Source organism: Columba livia, chromosome 5 (genome assembly GCF_036013475.1).
Source record: "Columba livia isolate bColLiv1 breed racing homer chromosome 5, bColLiv1.pat.W.v2, whole genome shotgun sequence".
Classification (NCBI taxonomy): domain Eukaryota; kingdom Metazoa; phylum Chordata; class Aves; order Columbiformes; family Columbidae; genus Columba; species Columba livia.
Genome location: NC_088606.1, coordinates 28,021,648 through 28,034,627, shown reverse-complemented (window position 1 = coordinate 28,034,627; position 12,980 = coordinate 28,021,648). Strand labels below are relative to the sequence as shown.

Genomic DNA, 12,980 nt, shown 5'->3' with positions numbered 1-12,980 from the left:
TGACAATTATTTTTAACTATGTTTTGGACTTAATTTATCATATTTGAAATTATCAATTAAATCTGCCAAAGACCTCAGGCAAAACCAGAATCCCTATATAAGAGCTTTTATTGCAAACTCAGTTACATTACTTCATCCTTTTTTTTTTAATATATATACACACTACTATTTTTTACCATCAACTTATATCAGCTGAAAATATTCCAGTTGACATCTTATTTTACCAAAGAATCACGTCCTGATAGTCATCTAGAAAAGCACATCTTGTAATTAACACATGCAAGGGTGAAAGATGCTGTCAGTAGTCAATTTCTACTGATTTCCAGGGTGACCTCCTGTGTCTCCAATTGTAGGAATGAAATAACGCTTGTTTGCCCTCCACACACAATGTCTCAAACACGGGCATTTGAGAAACTTGACATTCTCTTTAAGACGTCATTGTTTTGCTATCATAAAGCTGGAGGAAATATTCAAACCTGCATTACTGAATGACTCAGAATTTCTATCCCAGGTACTGTTAGGAACTGTACAAGATGTAACCTTAAGTCCATGATCATCCAGGACTTTCACCGGCACAGACACGAGCACAAGGCCTTCATGGGAGAAAGACACAGATAAGGTGGCAGGCCAAAGCCATCAACAATTCATCCTCCTGTGGCAGTATCTATATTTAATTACAAATCGCAGGCTGTGCCATTTACTGCACCACAGCTCCTACTAGCACACTGTTGAGGAAATCAAATCTGTGGAGAAACCTAGTTGTACTCTTGTACAGAAGTTATGTTGCTTCATTAACAAAGGCAAATGAAACCAAACCACTCAATGTAACATTTTCTTTCAAAATACCTGTTGTTTTTGCAGCTTCCTAACAAAAAATCACCAAACCCACACCACACCCTGTTAGAAGAGACTCCTAGAACTCCTTGACTTTGAGTACACGGCTCGTAACTGTCATGGTTTGTCCAGCAACAGCCCGGGCCTTTTTTTAGACAAAAGCGGAATCTGGAAACCAAGTATGGAAGACAAGATGAAACAGAAGTGTGAGACACCATACACCTGACCACTAGAACTACATCAGGCCAGCTCAATGCTTAAGAGCCCATTAGGATCATGTCTGGGTGGGTTTTCTGTTTTTCCTTTAAAAAATCTACAGGAAAGATTGATACTTTATAAGAATTTGCTATAAAACCCAGGAACTTCCCGGGTGCTTGCACACGTGTGTGTGTGCATACATGTACACAAATGAAGAAGACATTATAGCATTACCTCTCCCTCGTTTTTTGTTTGGTCCCAGCTCTTCTTCATCCTCTGTCATTGTGTCCATGTCTTGCTCTTTACGTTCAGCTTCTTTGCTCTCTGTACTAGTATCAAGGTCTTCCCGTTCCTCCTCCCTGACGCAATAAAATAAAGGTAACTAAGTGATCAGCCATGTATTAAAAGCTGAATGGAGTGAAGAAAATACACACTAGAATACAGCATCTTCTATACAAACAGTATTTACCTTTCAGAAATACTTAAGCTACTCAAAGACCTATAATGCTTTTTAAAAATAAACTTCCAAGTCATAGAATGTATTAAAATCCAGAAGAAACCCACTAAACTATAAATGGGAAGTTTCATATTAAAGATTAAAAACCGTTCTTTGCTATTCACTCTTTCATTTGAAGAGCATTAATATAATCAGATCCTTTCTGGAGACATCTTGGTGAAGTTCTACTGACCTTATTTTTTTCATGACTAAAACAATGTGTTTCCTCCTCAAAATGTATACCATTTTATAAAACGCTTATTACACATTTCCCCCTTATCTAGCAAATACAATTAAAAACCTACAGAACTACATACAACCATTAAAGGATAACTTGGGTTTTCTTCAATTACAGCTTCAAAACCAGCACAAATCTCTCTTTGGCCCATGCTCACCTTTTGCTAGCAGATTTATTTAACTAACTCCCTTCCTCAAGCAGGTAAAGATACAGTGTTGTATACACACTTTGCTTTTTTGCTGGAATCATATACAGGTGCCTGTGCATGAATCTTACCACCTGAAACCATACAGTTTTATTAATAGAACAAAAAACCTTGGTTTTACGGAAATCATCTAAGATAACACAGCATTTTTTTAAAATGCTATTAAATTTGATTCATAAACTGTTATGTGAGGTCAGTATTATCTAGCTCAGATCAATTCCTCAAATTAGAGAACAAACTAGAATGGTCTGTTATGAAGATATTCACAGATAAGAAATAAATGCAAGACAAAAAGTAATGCAAAAAAACCCCCAACAAATTAGATTTTGTAAATTTCTCATCAGCTGGTAAAATTATGAGTACAATAAAAGTTGATTTTAAAAGAAAATCACTTTCATAAAGCAATTGTACTAGGAAGAAAAATAAAATCAACAGTAAGGGCTATATATTTAAATATAACTTCATATATGATCACATCAGGGAAGATTACATAGGTAAGGTCTGGGCACACAACTGAAGTGCTGTATCATATATGTCACAGTAATACTATGTATCATACCCAAGAGGTACTTCGACAGCAGGATTTCTTTGCTCCTCTTCCTTCAGCTTTTCTTGTTTCTCTTTCATTTTTAACTCTTGTTCTTTTAACCTTTCTTCTTTCCTCTTACGTATCCTAATAAAAAGAATACAGAAAACCAGTTGCAATCATCTAGTATCTGATCTGGCCACATCTTTCTTCTTTTATACCACTGCATCATCTAAAAATAACAGTAACATGGGAAAGGACAACGCTTAGCACAGTAAAGTTTCACTCCTGTTTAGGGTCTCAAGAAAACAGTATAAAACACAAACACTGCTATTTTTTCTCATATGCCTTTTGAAACTGAGGAATTAATCTAATTTGTAGCAACAAAATTTAGCTTTCCATATCCTGGTTTTACCTTGCTGCTGCCGCCTCTCGTTCTTTGCGATGCTGTTCTGCCTTTAATTCTCTGAACTCCTGTTTTGCCTGTCGTAACACGTCAACAGAGTCCTCAATGAAATCTCGAGTGGAGACGAGAGTCAGAAGTTTCCCACAGAGGGCATGAAGGATCTTCATCTTTTCTCCTAATAAAATTCAGACCAATTTTTATATTTCATCATACAATTGATAAATAAGCCTTAATGGTACACACTCCAGACTGAAGATGGGTTCTCACTCAAGAAAAAGCGAACAAACATTATTAGTGCACCAGCTGCACTTGCAAAGAGGCATTTCCTGAAATACCTGCTTTGCTCAGAGATGCAAGCCTTCTTTTTTGATTTATTAACTTTTAGATAAAATAATCTTCAAAACTGAGACAAAGGAACAGCAGATAATAGGTTTTTTTCTCCATTTCCAAATAACAAACAAAAGAGCCAAACCAGAACAGTAATAAAAAGCAGGAGATTAATCAAATACTGAGATGCTTCTCCCAGAGAGATCCCCTTCTGCAAGTAAAACTGACTTTTTTTAATTTTTTTTTACAGTATTTTTAAAAGCTCCTCAGAAGTAACAAGACTGCCTTGCTCCGCCTATCTCTGATCTGGTGGGATCTGCGGCTTGTCAGGGCTGGAGCACAGAGGGTGGTCTAGGTGACCTCCAGAGGTCCTTTCCAACCTAAATTATTTTATAATACAGTACATTTTGACCATCATTGATCTGAAGCAGTTATAGATCTGATCACTTGATGAGCAATCTAATCACCTCTAACATTTACTGTCCTTCATTACCTGGCAACAAATCATACACTGAGGTACTTGAAAGTTTCTTCAAGAGACCAGGATTACTCAATCTCAGTTCCATGCAAGCATCATCAGTAGCATCAAACCCTCCTCGTTTCTGGTAACGGTATTTTGCATTGGCTGACGTTACATCAGCACCCGACGCTAGAATGTGAAGTCTGAGAATCTCAGAAAGAGTGCAGCTATCAAGATCCAAGTTTTTCAAATTGCAGCCTACAGTTGAGAAGAGTGAACAGTTATTTTATATAAATACTTAAATTCATATAAATATTAAAAATATGCTTTAAAATACAGAGCAAAATAAGAACAGTAACAAAACAAGAAGTGAAACCCACACATACCCTGATGTAACTGGGGCCATGCAGCTGCCAAAGTTGCAACTGCAGACAGTGCAGATTTTGTGGGGTCTGCATCTTCATCCAAAGCCTCTGTTAAATCTTTAAGGAAATAAACACTTTATTCTAGTGCAAATTAAAACTTGTACTGTGGAGGGGAGGAAAGCAAGCCGTTTTTTAAAAGTTGCAGACAAAGCAAAGGGGGCCAATATTTACAAAAGCATCAATGTATTCAAAACTCAATTCAACATCCAAATCAAAATTTACACATCTTTAAATGCAACTAAAAATCCAACTAAAAGCTAAGGACATGCACCACATGCTACACACTGTTTTCCCTATATAGAAGCTGTTAAAGCAACCCCAATGCACAAAACATGCACAATGGCAACATAAAAACAGAAACAAATCCATAAACACACTTGAAAGCTAAAGCAAACAATGCAAGAACACCTGTATTCTACCATTATTTTGTTTTTAGGAAAGATCACCTAAACCAATCAGATACTGGTTATCACCATTCCCTTTATACTTTTAATCTGTAACTTAGATATAGCCTTACTGTTCTGCACAAATACAATTACTAAGGCATGACAAAAAAAATTGTATTTCACCAAAGCAAGCACCTGCACTTAACGAGGAGCATCGCACATCAGCGAACTGACCAAGGAAGCAGAGCAGTGAAAGGGAGAAATGGCAAAATTCCTGTTTCTTAGACAAGTTTCCTTAGCACGTACAGGTATTTCTCCAGAGGGCTGGCACAATTCTTTCAGCCTTGTATACTGTTTCAACAATTTCACTTTATTCAAGTCCAAATCACTAAGCAGTTAAAAGTCACCACGTCATTAAAGAGCCACAAATCCAAACTAAGACTATGTAAAAAAACAAATCCACAACAGAGTCTTGTATGATGATTGATGTTGTTTGAAAACTGTCACCCAAACATTGCAAATTAACCTCCACACCCCTCCTCTCACTGTACCCGTGTAACAGGGTTTGAGAAAGTATTATACACACCAAAACCCCACATTCACGGTGTTTTCTGTTGCAGAAACACTGCCTGTACAGAATTTAAGTGAGCAAAACTGCTGACTACTACTAGTTTGGTTCGCCAGAATTACAAAGCTGAGAACATGTGGTTCTTTTACAGGAAAGAAGATGTCTAAACAAGAGTGACAAGAAATGAAAGTTCAAAGGCAAGTAAAAGATTAAGTGCCCTGCCCACAGCTCTGCTGAACTACAAGTGAAATGGCAGATTTTTGCAATTGCCAGCCCCATATAATCAAATTAAAATATAAAAGTTATGTCACATTTTTTGTGATCAGTTCTATGAATAATTAATAATCTAATCAACCATTCTATGATTACCTGATAAAGGAATCCTTGCTTATGTTGTCCAAGCAAGGCTCTCAGTTGTTAAAAAAAAAAAAAAAGTTCAATTGCTAAATTCAACGGTAATTAAAATACAGTCTATATTTGTTAACTTCGTATCAAATCTGTAACTTTATTCAATTAAGAAGAGCAACCTCTATTGCTGAAGATAGTGTGCATGTTTTATATAAAGACATTTTATAGATCAAACATAAATCTTAAGCATGAAAATACACAATCTTCAAGGGAGGCATTAAAGAAGCCTTCCTGTACCTCACGCATCTGCCTTTCAGGGGAACCACAGGATTCACTTGACCCCAAATTGGAAGGGCTCTTATGTTCCCATCTACCTCTAATGAAATACAAGATCAGCATGAAGGGTGAAAGCTTCTCCTTTAACTAGTCAGCAATCTGGCAGTCTATAAACACAGGACACACTGGACTTAACAACAGCATGGTGACGATGTTTGCCTTCCCTTCCACCAAGCACCACAGAGGGTGAAGGAATTGGGAGAAGTCTTAGACCTCAGATTCAAAACACAGCAGGTACATAGCAACAGTAACATCTTAAAATATATTCAAGGCTCCCAGTCTGGTGCTTCTTTCTACCTCCTCACACTAACACACAGTTTTGAGAGACCATCACTAGATGCTCAATGAGCATAACAAAGCAGTCAGACCAGCTCTCTGGTCCACAGCAAGGCTTTATAAATAACTGAGCTGAAATAAATAGGCAGAAGCACCTTGCAAGGGCATTAAAAACCCAAATTGTGCAAGGGCAATATACAAAATACTGTAAGTTTGCGTTATTGACAAACTCTTTCCAAAGCACTAGGTGGAGTGCTCTCTGGAATGAGGCTTAGAGCATTCACAGACCATTGATCAAACCCCTGAGCTGCCTGAACACAGAAGAGAAACAGGTGACTAAGGATGAAAACACATATACAGACCACATAAATTTGGAACCAAGCCTGCAGTTCCTTCTTATCAGTGTTTAGTGTACAACAAATGCCTCTGAAAACGTGGGCAACTTCAGCCATAGAGTGAAGAGCAAAGGCAGAGTAACTGTGAGAGGTTGAGAGAGGTTCTCCTCCCCCTCTACTCTGCCCTGGTGAGACCACATCTGGAATATTGTGTCCAGTTCCAGGCCCCTCAGTTCAAGAAGGACAGGGAACTGCTGGAGAGAGTCCAGCGCAGAGCCACAAACATGATTAAGGGAGTGGAGCACCTCCCTTATGAGGAAAGGCTGAAGGAGCTGGGTCTCTTTAGCTTGGAGGAGACTGAGGGGTGACCTAATTAATGTTTATAAACATATAAAAAGTGAGTGTCACGAGGATGGAGCCAGGCTCTTCTCAGTGACAACCAATGATAAGACAAGGGGCAATGGGTACAAATGGGAACACAAGAGGTTCCACTTAAATATCAGAAGAAACTGCTTCTCAGTAAGGGTAACAGAACACTGGAACAGGCTGCCCAGGGGGGTTGTGGAGTCGTCTTCTCTGGAGTCATTCAAAACCCACCTGGACACCTTCCTGTGTAACCTCATCTAGGTGTTCCTGCTCCAGCAGGGGGATTGGACTAGATGATCTTTCGAGGTTCCTTCTAATCCCTAACATTCTGTGATTCTGTGAAAAACACAGATGCCAGAACCTAGGAGTTGTGGATGCACACCAAATCCTGACGGACAATGAACATAAAATTCTTCATTTTTACTGTGCTGGGGATTTTTAGTTTTTAATCTAGTCAGGTCCAGATTTTTTTTTATAGCTACAGGTAAAGACCTTTGAGAAGATTTAGGAAATTGCTTTGTTTCTTGACCCTCAGGAGAAACATCTAACAGTGCTAAAGGAAGAGGTGGAAAGTGAAGAAGAGTTTTGCCTCACCACCAAAACATAAGCAGTGCTGTTAAAAGCTTATTATGCTTTGTTGGATACAATTGTAGTAACAATGAGCTTGTTTTTTCTCTATTCCCCCACCTCGACCCCACCCTCCATGCCCAGTTTAAAGCTTTAATTTCAGTTAAAAGAGAAAAAACAAGTCAATTTGCATACAATATCCATGCATAATAAGACAAGGTTAAACAAAAGAATGCCATAAATCATGCAGTTTAAAGTTAATTCCAGTGGCATTTCAGTTTTTCAGCAGTAAAATTAAGTATCTGACCTTTGGTCTCAGCATCAGCTATTTGATCTTTGGCCACTTCCTCTTCCTCTTCGGCCATTGCCTGAAAGATGGCAGTCAGGAAGAAAAACAGCAATTCACATAGTGGGCCTTCAGTGTCATTTCCTACAAGAGCTTCCTCTAAAACTTCTGTGAATAAAGAAGCGTCACTTTTACCGCAAAGTTGGAAACAATTATGCACTGAAGAGCGAAAACATTTTTTTTCTTCAGGTATGATAATCAAGTTACTGTTCCATAACTTATTACAAATATTCCTAAAGTGATTCTGTCAGGAAGAGTGCTGACAAAATAACATTATTTTATTAATATTTAACTGCAAGAATAAACTACAAGTAGACATTTTAATACATAGATTAATAGCTTCTACATTTAAATTAATTTTGATTTTATAAACACTGTAGAAGTTGACTGTGAAAAGTGGATTTATATGCACGTGTAAGCACTGACATTAAAGCTGTACAGAAAAAATTTCAGCACTAGTACTTGGGTGCACTTAAGATATTTGGTTGGTTGGTAGAAGAAGGGACATCACAACATCTGGGCACCTTGCCACATAAACAACAACTTGCCTAAAGTCACTCCTTCAGGAAATTCATCTTGAAGATCAAAAAGTTCCCCAAAAGCGTATAAAAACTCCAAAACCATCAGAGCATCACCAAAGATCTCAGGAGGAAGTCTCGTCTTCACTGGCATTGGAACAGGAAGTTCCTGTAATCCAAATGGGACAACTTAATATTGCATTTGGTTTCTGCAGAGTACACAAGTGATTGAAACTAGCCTATAATTTTAAGGAGTGTATCTGTTGGGTTTCTTTACATTTTACTACAAACAGTTCTGCAAGACATATAATCAATTATTATGGTAACATCTGTGGTAGTACTGACTTTAAAAACTGAAGTGCATGCAACATAGACATAAATCTTTTGAGATAAAAGTTTATTAATATTTGAGAAGTTTAATTATTTTGTATCTTCCTTTAAAGGAATTCAAATGCACTCCAAGTCAAGAACACTGACTGTCAAGATTTTTCCTTTAAACCTGCATTATTTCACAAGAGTTTTGAATTTAATTTTGGTGGAACTGTCCAGACAAGCAAAAATAAACATACTCTTTTAAATGTTACTCATTATTGCTTGCAAAGACAAGCAAACAAAACCCCATCACATTCACATAAAACCACACCCATCTAATACTAGGATATGCAAGATCATGTCTAATGAGCCAGTGTTCTGGTACTTGGGGTTTTATGCTAGTGAGGCAGTTATGAAAGACATTTTAAAGGGAGCTCATGTAACCATGTGACAAGACCACTGAACAGAGACCACCTCCAAATCTCAGACAACAGTGTCTAACACTGAGTTTGACTTTCAAATTAGTATCTTGATGTAACTCTTCAAGATTTGTCTTCACTTAACATTTCTTAGCAGACAATTTCCAGAAGGATGGCTCCTTTCCACAATGATGACAGTTCACAAACATTAACAAGGAGAACACCAAATACTGTGCTTTGAGAAGAACACAGTAAGGTATTTCATACATTTCCTGAAAATGGATTTTTTTTAAAAGCAGTATACAGGTGGATCTTTCTTCTTGCTTCCTCATCTACACCTATCTGTATTCATATTCTTGTCAATTTTGACTGCAGTGATGACACTACTTTCCCACCCCTCAATGTTTCTTTTCCAGTTGCAACATAGCAGCACTGTTTTGCAGAGCTACCTCTCATTTTGACAAAGTTATTCCCTTTCTTCAGTTTCCTCTTTTCTCTACACAGCTAAGAGTTTTTCCTCACATATTCAAGGGCCTATGCAGCTCTCCTTGCAAATATATTCATTCTTGCATTCCTCCCTTGTCCTCTTTGCACTGTCATGTTTCCCTGTGTACCTCAAATAAACCTCCATCCTTGCATTTGACAATTTTCCCTCCTTCACTATCCCCTGTGGCAACAAGTCATAATAAAGTGTACATAAATGTGTAACGCTAGACAATCTTCCATTATGTACAGCCACACTATATTCTTGTTTAGAACATTAAGTTCTTTTGGACATAAATTCTTGTTATTTTCTCCAGGTTTCTAGGATCATTCAGGAAGATGCTTGTTAAGCAAGGATACTGTCAGAGTTTAAATCAAAAGAATGCCACAGAGAGTAACATGCTAACGTCCTTTTACATTTTTCAGCCAAAAATTTGGTTTCTTCATTACTCAAATCTTTTAAGTAACCTGGGTTTATTCTAGGTGAGACCATGTTGTACATTTAACAGAAGAGTCAGGCATACTGAATACCTTCCACTCAGTAACATCAGCATTTTAAAAAGACATCTGTTCTATGTTAAGACTGAGAACAGCCTGTAAAGATTTTCTGGAGGGGGAAAATACAGATGCAGGTGATCCTTTTAGCATCGGCACTGGGAAATATTACACGACTGCAGGTGATTCACAACCCCGAGCATCCAGATCAGATCTAGTTCTGCCTCTACATTAGGCACCCTGTAAAGTGTAAGTCTGAGCTACTCCAACTTCAATCATACCTTAAGATCATCACACTCCATATCTTCCCTAGGCTTACTCCACTGTTTCAGGTATTCCACATATTTTCTTTTTTCTTCACGCAGCTTCTCTCTTTCCTGAAAGAGAGCGTCACAATTGTATTTGAAATATGGTCAGATCACCCTACTGTAGTTTCTAGAACTGCCTCCTTTATGATTTCCATTACACTGAAAAATAAAATGAAACCATTTTTAATTAGAATGATTTGTTTTTATAAGAAGATACTGGCAAAAATGTTTCAAAGTAAACTCCGGTAATACTTTGTTGAATTAGACATGTTTGGGTTTGGTTGGGTTTTTTGTTTGTTTGTTTTGTTGTTGTGGTGGGGTTTTTTGCTTTTGTTCGTTTTTAATGGAAGTGGCTGAGGGAAATAAAAAACACAAAACTAAAAATAAGAGTTTTTATTAAAAGTTGCCACAAAAGAGACCATCAAAATTGATTGTGGATGTGGCTGTGGTGAAATATAGTGGAATAAATAATTTCTTCACATTCAGAGTGAAAAATTCCAATTCAAAGAGAAACCACATGGAAACCCACAACCATTTAATACACTGTGAATCTGACACAGTACAGTCTCTAGCAATTAAGTAGAAGACAACCATCAAATCAAATCCTGCCAGGTGTTATTGGCAAAAAACTCCCACCCCACACCATTAATTCAGAATTATGTTCAAAGCAAACTGTTCGTGAACTAAAATTATATAGAGAATATTATCCAGAAATACAAATCCGTAGTCATTTAACTGCCTATTCTTCGAAAGTACATTTCTATTAACTGAAAACAGTTCATGGAAAATAACTTGAAGCAGACAACAACTAAGAAACAAACTAGAAAGACATTATCTTGTTCCTATACGAAACATATAAACTGCAAATGCATTACTTTTTCCTTTTCTATTTTGAGTCTCTCTTTCTCTTCTTTCTTCTTCATCCTTTCTTCTTCCACAATCTTCTTTAATTCTTCTCTCTTTTTTTCCTTATCTTCTTTTTCCTTTTTCCTAGCTTCTATGGCATTTGCCTTCTCTCGTTTTAATTTAGCTTTTTCAAAAGCTAGAAAGGAAAAAAACAAGCAGAACAGTTATTTTTCTTTTATAAAATGTTAATTTTATCTAACTGTGCTAAACAAACTAGTCTTTTTATAATTACCATATGAAAAAAGATAGTTATGACAACTGAATTGTTTCTATGCCAACCAGAAATTCAATCACTTGAAAGTTCTTTAGAGAACCAAAATTTTAAGCCTAAGTATTACAGATGTTTTACAAGGTAGTCATCACTGTAATAAAGTCAAACTTCTGTTTTTATACGTATACAGAAGTTTATTACTTGTGCATTGTTTTTTTACCAAGTGACCTATAAAGATGAGAATCAATTCCAACTGCATATAATTACACCAACATAATTAGTAATGACTGCCTAATAAAAGCATGTCACAACTAGGTGTGGCATACAACCATGAAATATTTATCATAGTAAAAACCTTTACATAAGTGATCTTTAAATACATTAATTACTGAAAAGCCAATACATTTGAAACCTACTAAGTATTTCAGTGGCTTTTGTGCAAGTTTTACTTCTGCTACACAGTTTAAGATTAACTTTAATTGGTAAAAAAAATGTTCTTGCCTGAGGAGATCAGATTTCTTTGCAGTTGTCTACAGAAGAACAGCAGGATACAAATTTCCACTTTCTGTGACAGACAATGTCTGTCAATGTACACACACACACTAACAAATAAAAGGGTATCTAGGGGGCTTCCCATTTTAATTGAATAAGCAAGAGAGCTAGAATCATGAGTGAAGAAAGTGAAAAAAGATTCTGTTACCAAGAGGATGGCACTCCAAGATTTGGATTACATTTTCCTATAAAGTTCTGAAGACGGGTTAGATTGTTTTTACAGATAGCTACTGTACATACCAGCGACAGCTCTCACCCAGCAAACAACAGCAGTAAAGCTGAGCTCTGTAGGTTTCTACATATTAAGGAGGATGATTTTTCAGGGTACTTGGTATTTTGCTACCTTTTTACATCATTAGTGAAGTACTACAGCAGCTCTTTATAACATACTTTATGAATGTCAGTAATTGTCATTCCAATTAAACATTATTTACAGGTTAAAAGTTTAAATTAATGTTCTATTACATTAATATAGTATATTTGAAAGTGTACTTTTAAGTTAATTGTATGGATGGTACCATACTTTTTAAACAACCAGTATAATGTGGTGTGGGTTTCAAATCAAAAAAACCTGCATCTTAAAAACAAAAAAAATATTTTAAAAGAAGGAGGTTTATAATCATGGGCCAACATTGCGCCAAAACTGAACAACACAGAACATTTGACACCATGATATTTTTTAATTATTACTTCTTATTTGATGCATCTATCATAATTTTTTGGCCCCAGCAAAGAACAGAAAGCATTTACAAAGTCTGAATATCAACATGCTCTGACAGCTTTCTAGTGAGGTGGCAGAAAATACAAAAAACACCTTTGGATCTCCACGTCATGCAACTTATTTCAGGGCTGGTTGCTCTTTCATTGTTTGAAACTATATGTTTCAAGGCTGTGGGGGTTTGGGGTACAATAGCATAAAACAAAGTTAAAAATTAAGCTAGAATGTGTCTTAACTAGCCTTCTAGAAGCTGCAGTTAATGCCACACACAAAAAAAAGGAAGCAGCTCTGACGCTCGTGAGTGATTACCTTGTTTTGTGCTGTCCATTCCAGCACATAACAGCTGACGATGCTGGTTGTGCAGAAAAGTGGACGCACGAGTTTAGTGGAGCCCATTAAGCCCCAGTGTCCCCAC

General features: G+C 36.8%; 1 protein-coding gene across 2 annotated transcripts in view; it reads right to left on the bottom strand.

The window, feature by feature from the left end:
• BAZ1A (bromodomain adjacent to zinc finger domain 1A) overlaps nt 1-12,980 on the bottom strand; it is a 64,463-nt gene that overhangs the window by 21,769 nt on the left and 29,714 nt on the right. Inside the window, exons 9-17 of one of the 2 annotated variants that reach the window (XM_065064059.1) lie at nt 11,054-11,220; nt 10,152-10,247; nt 8,192-8,330; nt 7,605-7,751; nt 4,077-4,172; nt 3,724-3,948; nt 2,913-3,078; nt 2,531-2,644; nt 1,267-1,391 (exon numbers count right to left, since the gene is read on the bottom strand). In XM_065064059.1, coding sequence (XP_064920131.1) covers nt 1,267-1,391; nt 2,531-2,644; nt 2,913-3,078; nt 3,724-3,948; nt 4,077-4,172; nt 7,605-7,751; nt 8,192-8,330; nt 10,152-10,247; nt 11,054-11,220 — 1,275 coding nt within the window. The remainder of the gene's footprint in view (nt 1-1,266; nt 1,392-2,530; nt 2,645-2,912; nt 3,079-3,723; nt 3,949-4,076; nt 4,173-7,604; nt 7,752-8,191; nt 8,331-10,151; nt 10,248-11,053; nt 11,221-12,980) is intronic. The other variant, XM_065064060.1, reaches the window with a different exon arrangement.